This window comes from Heterocephalus glaber, unplaced genomic scaffold (assembly GCF_053883595.1).
Source record: "Heterocephalus glaber isolate CG9 unplaced genomic scaffold, H.glaber_assembly_v1.0 deba00001594, whole genome shotgun sequence".
Taxonomy (NCBI): domain Eukaryota; kingdom Metazoa; phylum Chordata; class Mammalia; order Rodentia; family Bathyergidae; genus Heterocephalus; species Heterocephalus glaber.
Genome location: NW_028258369.1, coordinates 20233764 through 20252329, shown reverse-complemented (window position 1 = coordinate 20252329; position 18566 = coordinate 20233764). Strand labels below are relative to the sequence as shown.

At 37.5% G+C, this 18566-nt stretch overlaps 1 protein-coding gene across 4 annotated transcripts in view; it reads right to left on the bottom strand.

Annotated features, from left to right (window-relative positions):
* The window catches only part of Mid1 (midline 1), a 372860-nt gene that overhangs the window by 40067 nt on the left and 314227 nt on the right, over positions 1-18566 (bottom strand). For all 4 annotated transcript variants that reach the window (XM_013067893.3, XM_013067894.3, XM_004871029.4 and 1 more), the window contains exon 4: positions 583-690. In XM_013067893.3, coding sequence (XP_012923347.1) covers positions 583-690 — 108 coding nt within the window. The remainder of the gene's footprint in view (positions 1-582; positions 691-18566) is intronic.

Below are 18566 nucleotides of genomic sequence, written 5' to 3'. Positions count from 1 at the left end.
TGAAAGCTGTGACACTAGACAGAGGTTGGCAGAACAAAGTAATACACTGTAAAGTTACCAATGTTTTTGAATACATAGGAGAGTGTTTACAAAGAATATAAATTGTGTATTTTAATATGGCTTACTGTAAAGTCATAAAAATGAAAACATACAAGCAGTAGAAAAGAAACACTATTAACATGTCTACAAAGCAGTATAAGATGCAGTGAAAATAAGGATTTTTGCAGCATAAATTTATATTTGTCTTAATTCTCCCAAGGCATAGGAAGTACTTTATAATTTTAATATTTAAATTCTGGTTCACTTTTAATTTATTTAATGCTGTGATAATTGCTAAGATATAGCAGTAAGTATGAAATGAACCCACTTTCTCACAGCCAAGTGAGATAGAATATAATGGCCATAATAGACATACTAAGCATCCTATTATAACAACACAAAATGGAGTAAGACAGAGACTTCAGAGGGAATTATGGAAAGTGAAGGAAAAATTTACAAAGCCACAATTTACAAAGCCACTGAATTACGGGGGTATATTTTCTTCAGTAAAGAGTACAAAATCTTCTGTCTTAGAAATCATACCTTTCCTTCTTTTATCTTGGTTCCAATAATTTGTCGTCTTTGTTGAATGATCTCAATGAGAAGATCACACTCCTCTGTCAATTTGGCTTCTTGACGTGAAGCATTGACCTATAGGACAAATAAAATGACAAGAGTTAATCTGGCCTTTGTTTTCAGTTAAATGCTCTTTTAATGTATAGTAATATGTTTCTAGTGACACCTGAAATATGTTTTAAATATTAACTGTCCCTCCTATTATGCAAGAATGGCAAATATAGGCTGTATAGATCTACTTCCTTTATTGTACCCTTAGAAAATATTATTTAATGATAATAACCTTTTCTGCCAAGCCAGACTCACAACATGGACATAGCTATTACCAACCAGTTAGAAATTGACATATGAAGTGAAATATATTTGTAATTACTATTTTTATGTTTTGAAAAAAGTATTCAGATTTGTCTTGTTAAACACAAAAAGTTAAAAAAATCTTATTCTTTTATGGAAGACAGATTACTATCAATATCTTTCAAAGAAATTTTCCAAAAGCAATGCACCAAGCTTACACCATAGTTATTTAATATTTAAGTATAACATAAAATTTGTATTTAATCACTATAAAAATATCAAAAACCACAAACAGGATGGTTTGATATTTTATTAGTCTTATGACATAATTTTAAATTTTACTCTTGGTATATATACTTAAAGACCAAGATTCTACACTGAAAACATACCATTCTTGTGTAAAGGTGGATCATTACAGAACATTGTATTTGAAATTTTTAGACTCGTTGTATGCAAGGGTGAGTTACAATTAGCTCATTCTTGGCCACTGGGCTCAGGATATACTTTGTACGTGCTATTTCCTCCACCTCATGACAATTCTGAAGTGCTTATTCACAAATAGAAACCCAGAAATCACAGCTGTGGGAGATGGAGACAGCATGTATACATGTTATTATTTTAGCACAACTGCTGAAGTTGTAATGTCACAAAGAATGACAATGGTACTGATTAGTCAAGCGTATCTCTGGAGGGAGACAAGGCCCAGTTGGGAGCCCTTTGGATTTGGGAGGCTGTTAACTGGAGTAATTTTATGCTTTATGAATGAGATAAACTGGAAGTGGGGTCATGAGGTTAAAAATCCATTGATTATGGCTCAGAGAAACCATGCCCTGTTTCCAGATGCCCAGGATCCCTTGAATTTTGTTTCTTTCATCATCAGATACAACATAAAGACTAGTCCAGACATATTATTGAAAAAGTGATGGTCACCAGCCATTTGTAACAAAGTATGACATCATATCCTACATTATATCAGTGCACAGAGGTATTTGCTGAATGCTTGTTCAATTAACAACAACAACAAAAACCTTTTAATGCCCTGATTAGCAAATGCAGAATGTGAAACTTGGGCTAAAACCTCAAGGAAGATAACCACTGAGCTCAATTTATCTTACTTTTATGTCATTGTTTCTAGTCCCCCTTGAAGTTTTCCAAATAAATTTAATTTTCTATTGAAATGTTTACTTGAAACTTACTCTCAACAAATTTCTTACCTTTCCTTTAGATTTCAAACTGAATTTAATAACTGACCACAACTGAGCTGTAAAGGGAAGGGACCATACTGATCACATGAGCACATTATGATGGAGGAAGTAAAATTTCTGGGATGTAGCATGGACAAAGATTGTTTGCTTGACCAAACTTTAGTCAGGCTCCTTCTGCTAGGCCCATCTGTACACTTCCTTATAAACAATAAGAGCCCTGTTAAGTTGGTCTATCCAGAATCCTTCATCCTCCATGTCTGGTTACCCTTAATATATGATCTTCATCTTCCACCACACATTGTCTGATCACCTTGGCTTGGCTTCATCAAGAATTCTGTTAGGTTGGCTTAACCAGAATCCTCCATACCCCCGATGTTTCCCCTTAATGGGATCCATTTCAGTCTTGAAATTTTTGGGATTTGAGTTACTCTGTGGTAGTAAAGTATCCAAGTTATCATTGTAAATGAGATTCAATTTAGTCTAAATTCTGACTTTGATTTGTAGGATGGATAGGTTAGCTTCACAAAAAAAAAAAAGTAAACTGAAATCTCCTTTGTTGAGCCAAATATGTTCTGAGAAATCTGATACCACAATCACCATCACCTCAGAACTGTAAATTCCCAGAAATTTGGGAACACGATCTGTTAATCTTAGGCTAAGTATTTTCCCTAGATCTTTCAAAGAGTATGGACTGAACTTCTCTTTAAAAGCAGGAAAGTTGAATCTTTTTCTACTTTGATGAAATTCCAAATTTTTGTTAGCTTTAGCATTCTTATATTCCTAAAGGTACAATAAAATAAGATGAATATTATCCTGTAGTTTTGAAATTATTGCACTACGATGAAGTTTTTCACAGTTTTGCTATTTCATATGTCACCTAAAAAGAGTTAATGATTTGATTGGACTTCATTTTTCTTATATGAGTCATTAATTCAAATATGGCAAGGTTTATGGGTTGCTTGCAATGTATATATTCAGGTGTTTCTAGTCCTTAAGCTTTAGTTTTCATTTTGGATTCACATTTTTGATGCAGAAATCACTAGGTTGATGGAAGTGCTCTGGGCAGGGCCAATCTAAGGATGCAGGAAATAATCTCCAAACCTCCTTCCCTCAACCTACACTTCCACTTTTGTGTCATCAGTCTATTCTTTGGTCCCAAGCTAAAGGCAAGGGTGTGGCGGAGATGATTAAGGATGATGCCTAATGATAGGTGACTACTGTGATCCCACTCTGGACCACTCTGGAAACAGGAGCCTGGTCCTTCAGAGCCCATGACTTCTCAGATCAAAATATAACTTAACCTTGTGCTCTCTTCCCATGCCAGCCTTCTCACTGCTACATTCTTTCAAGCATACTGATGAACAAATAACACATCAGCCCCTCTACCTGAGAAATTCGGTTAGTTGTTTTTGCCTTATTTCTCTTTTGGCCTTACCCATGTGCTCAACCTTCACTATAAATAGCTTCCTTTCTCCTCTTGAAATGCCTCATCTTCACCTCAGTGTTTTCTATTCTTCCTTAGAATTAGCTTCATCTCTTTGCAACATATTCCCAATTCCTTGAAAGTTAGGTCTGATTTCAATTCTTTCCAAATTGAGAATTTATTATCATCTTGTTTATAGGTGCTAATTTGTTATCTGAAACTGCAAGTGCCATAGCCAATGTCATGCCAGACTGAGTCTTAACTACTTCTAGAAAACACTTAAAACTCCTATGTTGAAGGGGCTGCACTCAACTGTTCATGTATTCATTCATTCATTGAAAAATAGCTACTGGGTTCCAACAGCGTATCAGACAGCATACAGTGGGTTACAAGACAGATAAAGTCTCCGTTATCACAGAGTTTACATATAAGTATAGGAAACAGGAGGAACAAGTAAATAAATAAAAATTTCAGATCATGATGGGTATATAAGAAAATTAGAGAGTTATACAACACAATTAAACAGCTGAGAGTGAGCTGCTTTTTACTGGTGGTCAGACAAGAATTCTCTGACAAGGGATGAAATAAAACCAGCCACAAGATGTGGAAAGAATGTTTTCAGTAACTCCTGACTCTGTATTTAACAGGCTAACTTCTTCAAAATCGCATCCAGTTCATCCTCATTGTTTGTGGATTCTGTATGTGTGCAAATTCTCCTACTCAGTAAAATTTTTTAAAAAATTTTATTTGTAACTCCCAAATCAATATTTGTGGCCTTTTGCTTCTGTTTACAGATATGCACAGAGCACTGAAAAATGTGAATTGTCCAATGCACACCCAGCTGAGGTAGAGCAAGGTGATGCTCTGCCTTCTGTGTTGGCTCTCCTAACCACAAGGTGGGGATGACAGAAGGCTCCTGCTTGGAGGCCAGCTGAGTTGGGCTAGAGCCTCAACTCTGACATCTGTTAGTAGAGGGGTCAAGGCTAGTCACTTACTTCTAATCTTCCTTTGGTCTTTTTTAAAATAAAAGAAGATAGAATCTACCAATCTGAGTTGGTTTTAGGATTTAAGATTATAATCTTGGTTTGATATATATATCTATATATCTATATCTATATATCTATCTCTCTCTCTCTCTCTCTCTCTCTCTCTCTCTCTCTCTATATATATATATATATATATATATATTCCCTGGGAGCAATGGTTCCATATTCAACAATTCAATGCTCATGGTGACTTCATAGAACACAAGTACTGCAAATAACACACATCACCTGTATTTTCCTTCTATCTGGTGTTTCCATAATTTCTGTAAATATTTTGGGAGCCAGGACAGCAGAATGGGAAAGGAAATTACATAAGTAGAACACTGAACAAGAGTCTCGCCTGTAGGGAGTTGCTGGCCCACTTTCTCCTATTCTGAGGGTAATTTTGCGCTTCTCAGACTGTGACCTTCAGATGGTTCGTGGTCTGATTGGAATTAGAAAGCTTAATAATGACACGAATGCAGAATGTAAACACTCCTGCCTGGCCGTTTTACACCTGAGATCAAGGTCGGCATTCAGGGTTGTTCTGCTGTGTTAATACTCATATCAGACACCAATAATCAGTTACAGACCCATGTAAATTGTTATTGAGTGCACAGTTTATCTTCTTTTTACAAATGCAGCTACACATAATCATTCCCCAGTTTAGTTAATGAAAAATGAGTTAGCTATTTTCCCTAGAACATTTGGTTAACACCGCAAAGTAAAAAGTCCCCTGCTACTTTTTATGGTGTAATAGTATTACAGGATTTCAGGGAAGGGGTGGGGTAAAGAGGACACAGTTTCTCAAATATGTATAAATATTAAAGGGATTTAATTACATACACATACTAAAATTGGACTATGTGTCTGTGAAATGTTCTTTAGCAGTCTATAAATGGTTTCTAAGTATTATTTCTAAAAACTTGCTTTTTTGACTAGTATTCAAGCTGCAAAATGAGATGTTCAGCACAGAGTAGAAGCATCATTAGAGTTCAGACACATGTGTGCTTAAAATCTTTAGAAATGTTTTATGGAACTCTTTGAAATGAACATCAGTGAGGGGAAAATATTTGGCCAGTTCTCAGAGGTAAAACTGAACTAATATGTGTTCCAGAAATCTTCATTTTTTCATTGTTCAAGGAATGCATTGTTGAAATGAGTTACCATGTAGAAATATTCAGAATAGAACCTTCTAGTTCCTCCTGTGAAAGAACAGGCAGACTTGATAGATCACTTCCTGTTTGTACACTGATGGAAATGTGGAAGTGAGTTTGGGACAGGATAAGCCCAGTGTGTTGGAGACAGGAAATTTTATCTCAGGGTGTTGAGGAAAATGTGCTGCTGCAGTGCACAATTCACTTGGAATTCCACAAGAATGGTGACCCCTGGAGTTATACAACCCAGGAGCCCTCTACCACACTGGCCTAAGATAGTGCACTCTTGAAATCTATCAAATCATGGCCCTTTTCCTTTAAGACTGAAACCTTTACATCCTGGAAACCACTACCACGGAGGCTGGGAGCTTAAAGGACAATGGTCTACTTTACAAATTTGGGAAGAATTGGTGTTCACGGTTAAAATCCAATACTGAGTCATTCCACCATGATTTAAATTCAGATGACCTTGATAAAGGTGGAAACTTACTCATATATGAGGCCATGTTGATGCTACTGATGCTATTGCTATTGTTTGGACCAAGAGGTACTTGTCTCTCTGGCTAAGAATATGCAACTTTGACTCTGCATCCAAATATAATGGCATTTGTGGTAGTAAAAAACATGGCATGACCATTTCATCTTACTCAAAAAGAAAACTAGAGTTCATTCCAATCTGGCCAGGGCTGGAGCAACTGAAACATAGCTGAACTGTGGACAAGCTGATACTTTGGCCAGGAAGATGAAAGTACAGGGAAAGACTGTCTACATGTCAGCTCTGCACCCCACTGTGCACTGCTGACCAGGTGCACTGAGAAATATGAGGATCTAAGGGTGCTTTGGGTTTTATTGCCAAAGGCAGCTGTGATGAACATTCCAGACCCTGGGGCAGAAGTTAGACAGAGCTGCCAGAAGGAACAATGAAAGAGATTCTAATAGTTCAGTTTATATATAAAACTGAGCCAAGGAGAATTGAGTAAGAGCAGACGGTATTACTGTAATTCATCTAATATGTTTATATATAATCTTCACCCTGAAACTCTCTTACACCAAAGTCAAATACTTGTGGACCTAGTTCAAGTGGATGAGAGAGAGAGAATGGCCCAGTTCCCAGAGTATCTCTTTGGAGAAGAAACTAGAGTACAGGACAATATTTTTAATGTTTATTATAAGGAAATAAGGGTTAATTTAACGTTTTACTTTTTTTTTTTTGGCACAGGGGATCGAACTCGGGACCTTGCGCTTGTGAGGCAGGTGCCGGAACCACTGAGCTAAATGCCCGGCCCAACATTTTACTTTTTTAACAATGCTAGGGATCAAACCCAGGGCTTCAGGGATGTTAGGCAAGTGCTCCACCACTAAACTATATCCTTAGTCTATGACATTTTGCATTTTTGATTAAACTTTTTTAACTCCAGGAATAATTTTTTTCAGAAAGGTAAAGCAGAATCCTTTCCTAATGTGCTTTTGGTAGGAAGTAGTAATAAAGATACTGTGGATAGAATCTATATGCAATCTGGCCCTTAGTATAGTACCGTGGTGGAATATAAGTTGCCCTAGAAGAGATCAATACTACACGTGGATCCAGGGAACAATTTGTTATGTATTTGTTATGGAATTAAAATAAAATAGCTCCTAAGAACTTAATGATAAATCCTCTCTTCTGGAGGTTTCTAAGATTATAAAGCTTAATTGGTAAGGTAGTGAGATGGCGATTAAAAACATGTCAAAGTGAACAGGGCAATAAAATTCTTATAAATGAAATACAACTGTAACAAGGCAATAAAACTGCCCTACAAAAATGCCACTGCCAATGCCTAAAACTTTGAAACTTCACACAAAAGAGTTTTATTCCCAAGAGTAGCATAAGGAACATACCCATCTGAGATGTTACTGCTAATTTCTCAGTAAAGCAAAATCTTCAAACGAGGTGAAATAATTTAGAGGGAGCGAGGGCTTAAGGAGGCAGTAGTTCTGAACTCAGGGCCTTGAGGACGTCTGCCTGGGATTCAAATACCAAGTCTTTATTATTTACTGCCTGCATGCTCTTGGGTGTTTAAACTATCTAATTTTCCAGGTCTCTAAATAAAATACATAAGGAAAATGGCAATTCTTACCTGATGATTCCACACATTCTTCAAGCACAGAACACTCCCACAAAAAGAGAATAGTCCTTCTCACATACCATTAGAGCCGCAGCTGAGAACCTCTGGGGTAGACTGTGGTGAGAACTAGTAAGTTAACGTAGGAAGCACCATGAAAACCTGTTTGGTCCAGTAATCATTACATCAGCGTTAACTCTCACTGTTGTTGATGAGCTCTTTATCAAAGTGTCCATATAGAATTAAAGCCACAGATTCTAGGACCAGCCAGACTGTGCTGATTACTAAGGACTTTCTACCATGAATTAAAATTTTTATTCATCTACAGCTTTCATGGTATCAATGGCTTTGGAAGGTATAATATGAGGGGACACACTAGGTTTTTTGAAGTTACTTTTAAATTTCAAAGAGTTTCATACAAGCTGCTTCCTGATACAACTGGGTGTGGAGAGGAGGCCAGAGAAAAACCTTGTATGATATAGAGATGGTTGGGAGACTTCGCTTGCAAAGGGCTAGACAGTAAACATTTCAGCCTTGTGGACCATATGGTCTCTGTTGCAACCACTCCACTCGTCTGCTGTAGTGGGAAAGCACCCATACATGATGTGTAACCAAACAGGTGTGACTGTGTTCCAGTGAAATTATTTACAGAACAGGTGAGAAGTCAGAAGTGGCCTGAGGGTGGTAGCTTGCCAACCTCTAGCATAAAGAACAGATCATGAACTTTAGAATCAAAGGGCTGCAGTGTGAAAAATGTGTTGGATTTCCTGGAGAATGTTTCCTTATTTGTATACTTTTGATAAAAACATCTATAAACAACCTGGCACATAGTAGGTGCTCAATAAATATTACTGGTCTTCTTTCAAAGCATGAAGAATTACAATTACTAAATTAATAGTGCTATAATTTGAAAATGACAATATGCTTGCAGCACAATCTTTTACTTTTGTGTGTGTGTGTGTGGAACGAAGGATTGAACTCAGGACTTTGCCCTTGCCAGGCAGGCGCGGCACCACTGAGCTACATCCCCAGCCCCAATATGATCTTTTACTTTCCCTATAATGTTCTACTGATTTTTGTCACAATTATCACAAAAGTGGCTCCTTCTGTGATTTTTTTTTAGGTACATTAGACAAAGTTCAATCTTATATTCTTGGCACTAATACCACAGATTTTTCTTTTTGTGTTTAATGGTAACTTTGTTCAAAGCAGTTCCAAAATGAAGAAATGGAAGGTGTTGCTCATAATTCATTCAAAAATAGTAATCTCCTCCCTTCCTTTCTCTTATAAATTAGACACTTTATAAAACAAATATTCCACACCCTTCCCTTTGGGCTGGGCACATGGAATGAAAGAAAGTCTATTAACCTGTCATGGGCATTTATCTCTATCAAATCTTTTTCATAAATTTTCTGAAAAGTGGTAATGTTCTATTAAGCAACTTTCAAGGAATATGTTCAGTAAAAATCAGCCTTTTTTGAGAGTATAAAATAACCTGTAAAAGATGGTTGCTAATTAAATGAGAGAGGAGGTGGGGGTGAGGAGCTTCAGAAGAGGGAAGTTACTTGTAACAGGAAGAGGAAATTTCTTTTCTATGACCTTACATTAATCACTTTCAATCTTACATGCCATTTTTCATTAAGTGGCATTCTTTGGGGTTGTTATGCTATGATTCCTGAATAGTGATGTACTGGAAAAATACAAAGTTGGATCCATCTTTGAGCCTGAGTTACTGACATCTGCTTCCCTGCAAAATTTTGGGGAACAAGGATCAGATTGAAACCTGGTCTTTGGAATTTGGTGAAATATATATCACTGATAAAGTTTGAACTTGAAAGTACAACTGGGGCATGTTAATGTCTGTTCTGTCTTTATGACACATCCACGAGTGGTATCTATTAAATATCTTACATGGTCGTTGTCACTGCAGAATACTAACAGAAGTTCATAAATTGATTATTAAATATCTTTGGTACCCAATGTTTATTGAAATACAACGAAAGTGAGCATGGTTTATAGAAACTGAATATATGAGCTATGGTCACAATCAAAAAAGGGACTTGTGCTATCATTCCATTTTAGGTGGCCCATGTTTCTATTCTCACTGAAGAAGAGTATCAGGCAAAAATGGAAATACAAACTGTTGCCAAGAAATACCAGTAGAAAGTGGGCAAGTGAGACAGAGAAAGAAATGAAGCCAATAAATGTGTCTTACCAAGACCACTTTGAGCAGCTAGTGACTAATCCAAATGGACAACTCTGGGAAAAAGCGCAGAACACTCCAGCTGATGGGAAAGACGTATAGCACCTGCCCAACATGTCCCATCAGTGGCTGGTTGGAGGCTGTCGTTGAGAGTGGATGAGCATTAACTCCTCTCTGGAATTTGCCAGTAAGGGTAGGGGCAGAAAGGCCCCCAGGCCAAGGTACAGTAGACCAGTAAGTGCCACTTGGATACGGTACTGAAAACTATAGAGACAAGAGGGTCATTCTGGGAAGAGACTACAATATGGCCTTTCCTTAAGACAAGCTTGAGCAGTGATCAGAAGAGACCAGGTGTCAGAGTCCTCCAGCATGTTCTGTAGCTCCAATTCCTTACGACTAATTGTGAGGCTAAACACAGACCGCAACTAACAGTGATTTCTGTACTAACCCTGCTAATTCCTGACTTCAGGGTCATAATCTACCTGTTGAGTGTTCATTTGCAACAAACCATCATTGGTTTATATTTGGGCAATGGCTGTAAAGTTGCCTGGAAAAGAAAACATAAAATCTAGAGAGTCAAACTAAAACATGTATTTCCTTATCTAGAGACCCCTCACTTCCATCATTTCTGTTCACTGTGAAATTTTATTGATTTTCTAAAACAGTACTTTTAGAGCTTTAAGTTTTTGTTGTAAAATTGATTTTTATAAAGCCTGTGGTAATGCAAATAACTCTCTCTCTCTCTCTCTCTCTCTCTCTCTCTCCCTCCTTTCTCTCTCCCTTCCTCCCTCATCTGAAAGGTCAACTCTATTTTTATTTATTTTTTATGTTATGAATTAATTAATTAATTTATTTATTTATTTTTTGGTACCTGGGATCGAACTCGGGTCCTTGCGCTTGCGAGGCAGGTTGCAGAACCACTGAGCTAAATCCCCGGCCCGCAACTCTATTTTTATACACAAACCAGGTAAATAGTACTTTCTCATCTTCCTACCTGAGAAACAGAAAGTTCTGTTCTGTATCAGGATCAGGGTCAGGGTGAGGGCTGGAGAGAGCATCCTGCCAGGTAATGGAAATGTTGCTTTCTTTCATTTAATTGCCAAGAATACAACCTTCTTGTTTAACAGGATGCCTACAGGAGGGATTCATTGGCATAGTTGTAATTTTTTTGAAACCACAGACAAGAGGAATTCTTTAAGGCCATTTCATGAAAACCAGAAGGAAACAATACTGTATTCTACAAAAGTTAAAGTGATCCTTTGTTTCAGTAGCCAAAGGTTAGCGTTCCCATGTGTCTGCTTTACAGAAGCATCTGTTGGCATTATCTACATGGGCACCCACTCTAACACTCCGAAAAGCTCTTGCTATGCCAGACATATGAAAACTCGGGACAGAAACTGTCTTCCTGTGGGCATCATCAGTTTCAGAGAATATGCTAAAAGAAAGAATATTTTGCACCAAAAACCAACAAGCCAACACTCTCCCCATGTAAACCCTATTTAATTCAGTGCTTATTTTGCCTCTGCTAGCAAACTTGAACCGGTTGTGCGGACCTGCTTCTCACCTGCAAGTTTTACTTTTCTCTCTGCTTCATGTATAGAAAACCATAGTTACTGATTTTCCAAGACCTTTGCAACAGTCTTAGTAGGTCAGGAGTGAAAATGAGAGACAATGACATTGCTCTTGTTTCTTCACAAATGACGAGGACAACACCAGGGCACCAGTGACAATATATGAAGCAAGCCTGATGGACTTCAGATATCTTTTGGGTACTGGGTTTGAGACGGTAAGGTGTGTGTATGTGTGCACATATGTTTAAGGATCAAGAAAGTCTGACATCAAAATCATGACCCAGTAAGTTATCTTTTGACCTAGACTGACTAAGCCATTCTATATATGTGCGAATATTTTTTAAAATAATGATTTTTTAAAAACTTGATTGAAAGTGGTTATTGCTTCATATTTTCTTTTACAAAACCAGAAAGTACAGAGAATCAAAAAGAAAGGTACAGGTTTATAATGCAGGGTAGGGGAAGAACAGTTGTGACCTCCCTTCGCGGCACAGCAATGCCTCTAATAGACAGCTCTCCCATTTGTGACTTCCCTCTGCCAACTCCATCCTCTTAGCCCTTGACAGTGGCAGAGCCCACAGGCTAAGTAAGAGCTCCTTAAGGAGTTCATCACCAGCACTGCAACTTCCCCCAGGGATTGCTGGCTACTGAAATCTGCCACCACAAAAACACTGTCCTATATACAGTTTTCTCAAGAAGAGACTGCTCTTTTGGGTGAGAATTGAACTGGCATGCTGACCTATGCAAATGAGCTAATGCTGGAGAAGGAACAGAGGATACAGGTGATCTCTGGGAGATTTCCCCTCACTCAGCAATAGCAGGTGCTACATGCAACACGCAGGAGATCCTAGAAGACTGGGATGCATGCCCAGGAGTCCAATCAGCTGGAGAGGGAGTAGACATGGCCTTACAGACCATGAGAAGTTATGCCCAGGAGCTGACTATGTCTACATAAATCAAACAATATATATATATATTTATATATATATATCTTTAGATTAAAATTATGAATCTCATCCAATTATAAATCCAATAAATTTATAAAAGCAAGAATAATCACAGACAGGGAGTCCTTGAATCAATGTTTGATTAACTCAAGTTGAATAGACGCAACTTTATCAAACAATCAGTTTCACTTATAAATTAGTTAATTAAGTTCCTACAGACATTAAAAAATTTGAGCTAAAATTTACATACAAGGAAATCCAGAGATCTTAAGGATGAATGGATTTTGATAACCAATAGCTCCATCAAGATATAAAATATTTCTGAAACAGCAGAAGGTATCCTCAAACCCTTCTTTGTGTCAACCTTCAACCTCTCCCTCCAGTCATTGTTCAGAGTTTTGCCAACAAATTCCTGTAACATTTTAAATTACATTTATAAATTTAACACATCTAATTTACTTTATGAGCACTTCAAATGTCTATCAAGACAAAATTAAAGCCTCAACAAGCTAATCTTCCCCAAGTCCTTAAGCAGTTCTTATAAATCTAATAAATAAAATTCACAAATACTGTATAGCGAAATTTAAGTTCTCTCAAAAATTCTAATATTCTTTTGACTTCCAACTTAAAATCACAAGTCTAAAACGAATTATGTGTTTCAAGTTGAAATCTTAAAGGAAATCTGTCAGATTTCTGTAATATGCGGTAGTCTTTGAAATACAAACACAAATTTTGAGCTGAGCAAGGTGGCTCATGCCTGTGATCCCAGCACTCAAGAGGAACAGGCAGGAGGATCGCCACAAGTTCAAAGCCAGCCTGGGCTCCATAGTGAGCTCAAGGACAGCCTGAACTATATAGTGAGACCCTGCCTCAAAAAAAAGACATAGATTTTAGTCCTAAATTGTAATATAAACTACTGATCCTATGGTATTACTTAGGTCATTATGTACAAGAGTCAAACTTTCTGAGGAATAGGAAAAAATAATCTTAATTACTAAGGTAAGAAAACTTACTGCCCGAAAGAAGTTGAGGTTACCAGGTCAAGGCTAATGGTTAAACATTTGAGGACAGTTCTCAAGACCTGAAGGCTCCCTGGATCTACCAGGTTGGCAAATGTATACTCATGAGCCTTTGTTTTTGTGGGTTGGTTCAACAGAAGTCAAGAGAATTCCCTTAAAAATCTATCTTTCTAATTACTTCTTTCAACTACATCACCTGGTTTGGGTAAAAGTTGAGAAACCATTCCAGTTACTTTACTGGTTGGATGGATTTAACTCATTTCTTTGTTGGATGATTTTTGTTGTATCTGGCTTTAGGCGACATACCTGTGGTCACTGGAATGGTATTTATTTATTTATTTATTTATTTGTATTAAATTCTTTTATTGGTACATTTTAGGTATACAACACAATTACATTTCTCATTGGGAATTGTACCTTTACATAATGCATCTTGGTTCTTATTTTTTCCCCATTCCTAGCCCTCCCTTCATGCCCTCCACCCTTCCCTATTTACAAAGACTTTATTTCCATTTTATCCATTTCTCATCATTTTTTCCTTTCCCTTCTTTCCTTTCTCCTGCCCCTCCCACTACCCCTACCCCTTTGGACCTTTTCTTCCTATTTTACATTATCCATTATTCATTCTAATCATTGGTACATTTTAGGTATACAATATAATGACATTCATCATTGGAAATTTGCACCTTTCCATAGTCTCTCTTGGTTCTTATTTTTCACCCTTGCCCAGCCCTCCCTTCAACCCCTCCATTCCTCCCTATTTACAAAGATTTTCTTCCTATTTTTCCATTTTCTCCTATTAATCCCATTCCCTTCTATCCTTTCCCCTAGCCCTCCCACTTCCTTCCCCTTTGCCCCTTTTCTTCCTATTTCACAAGACCTATTATACATTTAGTCCTTATTTACACTTTCAGTTTCTCACACCAGAGAAACTATTCAGTATTTACACATGTGTGTCCTACTTATTTCACTTAAGAGTATTCCCTCAATGTGCATCCACTTAGCTATAAACGTCTCTAATTTCTCATTTTTTATGGCTGAGTAGTACTCCATTTTATAAAAACACCACATTTCCTTGATCCAGTCTCCAGTTGATGGGCATTTGGGCTGTTTCCAAGTTTTAGCTATTACAAACTGTACTGCTATGAACATGGGTGCACATATATCACTGTGGTATGATTCTTTTAATTCTTTGGGAAGATCCCCAGCAGTGGAATATCAGGGTCAAATGGGACTTCCCGTCCTAGTTCTTTGAGGTATCTCCATACTGATTTCCACAGTGGTTGCACCAGTCTACACTCCCACCAGCAGTGGAGCAGGGTTCCTCTTTCCCAACAGCCCCGCCAGCATTGGTTATTGGTTGATTTCATGATAGCAGCCATTCTTTCTGGAGTGAAGTGGAATCTCAGAGTTGTTTTCATTTGCATCTCTCGAATGACCAGTGATGTTGAACAGTTTTTCATGTATTTATTTGCTATTTCTACTTCTTTGTCTGAGAAATGTCTGTTCATTTCAGATGCCCATTTTTGGATTGGGTCTTTAAATTTGGGAGGTCTGATCTTTTTAAGTTCTTTATAGATTCGAGATAGTAGACCTTTGTCTGAGGAAGAGGAGGTGCAGATTTTTTTCCCACATTGTGGGTTGTCTCTTCACACTGCTGGTGGTTTCTCTTGCTGTGCAGAAGCTTTTTAATAAGAAGAGATCCCATTTGTTGATTGTTTGTGTTAGTTTATGGGCAACTGAGGTTTTGGTCATAAAATATTTTCCTACACCAATGTCTTCAAGAGTTCTACCTAACCTCTGTTCCAACTGGTTCAGAGTTTCTATTTGAATATTTAGATTTTTAATCCATTTTGATTTTAGTTTAGTGCATGGTGAGAGATACAGGTCTAGTTTTACTCTTTGGCAAGTTGAAGCCCAATTTTTCCAGCACCACTTATTAAAGAGGCTATCTTTCCTCCAGTGAGGGTGCTTGGCTCCTTTGTCTAAAATGAGATGGCTGAGTGTGTCTGGCGTTGTTTCTGCATCTTCTAATCTGTTCCACTGGTCCTCAAGTCTGTTTCTTTGCCAGTACCATGCTGTTTTTATCACAGTAGCTTTGTAGTAGAGTTGCAGGTTGGGGATTGTGATACCCCCTGCCATGTCTCTGTTACCTAGAATTGCTTTTGCTATTCTGGGTCTCTTCTTGCTCCAAATCAATTTTTGGATTGTTTTCTCGAGGTCTATGAAGTATGCTGCTGGGATCTCAATTGGAATTGCATTAAATCTGTATAGCAGTTTTGGAAGTATGGCCATTTTCACTATATTAATGTTTCCTACCCAGGAGCAGGCGATGTCTGTCCATTTTCTGATATCATCTTCAATCTCTCTTTTCAGAGTGCCATAGTTTTCAGAGAAGAGGTCTTTGACTTCTTTCGTTAGGATGATTCCTAGGTATTTCAGCTTTTTGGATGCTATTGTGAAAGGAATTATTTGCCCTATTTCTCTCTCAGTGAGTCTGTCATTGGTGTAGAGGAAAGCTATTGATTTTTGTATGTTGACCTTGTAGCCAGCTACTTTACTGAATTTGGTTATTAAGTCTAGAAGACTTTTGGTGGAGCTCTTGGGGTCTTCTATATAAAGTATCATGTCATCTGCAAATAATGACAATTTGACTTCTTCATTTCCTATCTTTATTCCTTTTATTTCTTTCTCTTGTCTAATTGCCATGGCTAATGTTTCCAGAACTATATTGAACAAGAGTGGTGATAGTGGACATCCTTGTCTTGTTCCTGATTTGAGTGTGAAGGATTTCAGTTTTTGACCATTTAGTATGATATTGGCTGCTGGTTTTTCATAGATGGCTTCTATCAGTTTGAGGTAGAGACCATCTATTCCAATTTTTTGTAGGGTTTTTATCATAAATGCATGTTGGATTTTGTCAAGTGCTTTATCTGCGTCTATGGAGATAATCACATGGTTTTTGTCCTTGGCTCTATTGATATAGTGTATTACATTAATTGATTTTTGTATATTGAACCATCCCTGCATCCCTGGGATGAATCCCACTTGATCAGGGTGTATGATCTTCTTGATGATCTTCTACATTCTGTTTGCCAGTATCTTATTAAGGATGTTTGCATCTATGTTCATTAGTGAAATTGGCCTACAGTTCTCTTTTTCAGTTGGGTCTTTTTCTGCTTTGGGGATCAAGGTGATGCTTGCTTCCAGGAATGAATTTGGGAGTAGTGCTTCCCTTTCAATTTCATTGAAGAGTTTAAACAGTAGTGGCAGCACTTCTTCTCTAAATGTCTTGTAGAATTCAGCAGTCAAGCTATCAGGGCCCGGGCTTTTCTTAGTTGATAAGTTTTTAATTACATTTTCAATTTCATTGGTTGATATTGGGTTGTTCAGAATTTTTAAGTCTTCTTCGTTCAACTTTGGTAATTCATATGTATCTAGGAATCTGTCCATTTCTTCTGTGTTGTCCATCTTATTGGCGTAGAGGTTCTGGAAGTAGGCATTGATAATCCTCTGGATTTCTACTGGGTCTGTTGTAATTTCACCCTTTTCATTCCTAATTGCATGGATTTGGGCCTTTTCTTTCCTTTTTCTGACAAGGTTGGCTAAAGGTTTGTCAATTTTGTTGATTCTTTCAAAGAACCAACTCTTGGCTTCATTGATTTTTTGTATTGTTCTCTTAGTCTCCATTGCATTGATTTCTCCTCTGATCTTTATAATTTCCTCCCTTGTATGAGCTTTGGGGTTGTCCTGCTCTTCTTTTTCTGGAAGCTTGAGGTTCAGCATCAGGTTGTTTAATTGGGCTCATTCTGTTTTCCTAATATGTGTATTCACTGCTATGAATTTCCCTCGTAAGACAGCTTTCATTGTGTCCCACAGATTCCGATATGTTGTATTGTCATTGTCATTTAATTGAAAGAACTGTCTGATTTCTTCTTTAATTTCCTGTGACCCATTGGTTATTCAGAAGTGTGTTGTTCAATTTCCATGTGTTTATGAAATTTTTTGAGTTTCTTTTGCTCTGGATCTCCAATTTCATCGCACTATGATCTGATAATGTACAGGGGACAACTTCAATTCCTTTGCACTTACTTAAGCATGTTCTATGTGTGAGTGTGTGGTCTATTTTGGAGAATGACCCATGTGCAGCTGAGAAGAATGTGTATTCTGATTTTGTGGGGTGGAAGACTCTGTAAACATCTGTGAAGTTCATTTGTTCAAGAGTTCGATTGAGTTCCAGTATTTCATTACTTATTTTTAGTCTAGTTGATCTATCTATTTGTGACAGTGGGGTGTTGAGGGCCCCCACTACAATTGTATTAGTGCATATATGACTTTTCATGTCCATTAGTATGTATTTTATATAGTTGGGTGCACTAGTGTTTGGTGCATAGATATTTATGATTGTCATCTCTTCCTCTTGGATTCTTCCCTTTACAAGGATGTAATGTCCTTCTTTGTCTCTCTTAATCAGCGTTGGTTTGAAATCTACTTGATCTGCCAAGAGGATAGCTACTCCTGCTTTTTGGGGGGTTCCTGTCACATGCAGTATTGTTTTCCACCCTTTAACTTTCAATCTACGAGTTTCCTTTTGAATTAAGTGTGTTTCTTGTATGCAGCATATTGTTGGATTTTGCTTCTTGACCCTGGAATGGTATTTAAATCAAAAGGCTATTAAGATAATTAAATCAGGAAGTGATTATAAGAGCTTGTTGAATGGTCATAATAGTTTCTAGTGTACATTTGCACAAGTCTTGCCACTTTTGCTTTTCCCTATTTTACAGTTTTGTTGTACAACTGTAACAACTTTGTACGGGAATCTGCCCCTGCTTGCACCTGCAAGATGAACAAGGCACCATCTTCCCAATCCTAGGGAAACTGGTAGAAAACTTCCTTACTGAACTTACCCCAGCCCAACAACAGTCTTGCCTAGTCAGAGAATTAGACCTCTGTGACAAGTTTCATCACTTCATATATATGAACCTGATGATGTTACATCTAGTGA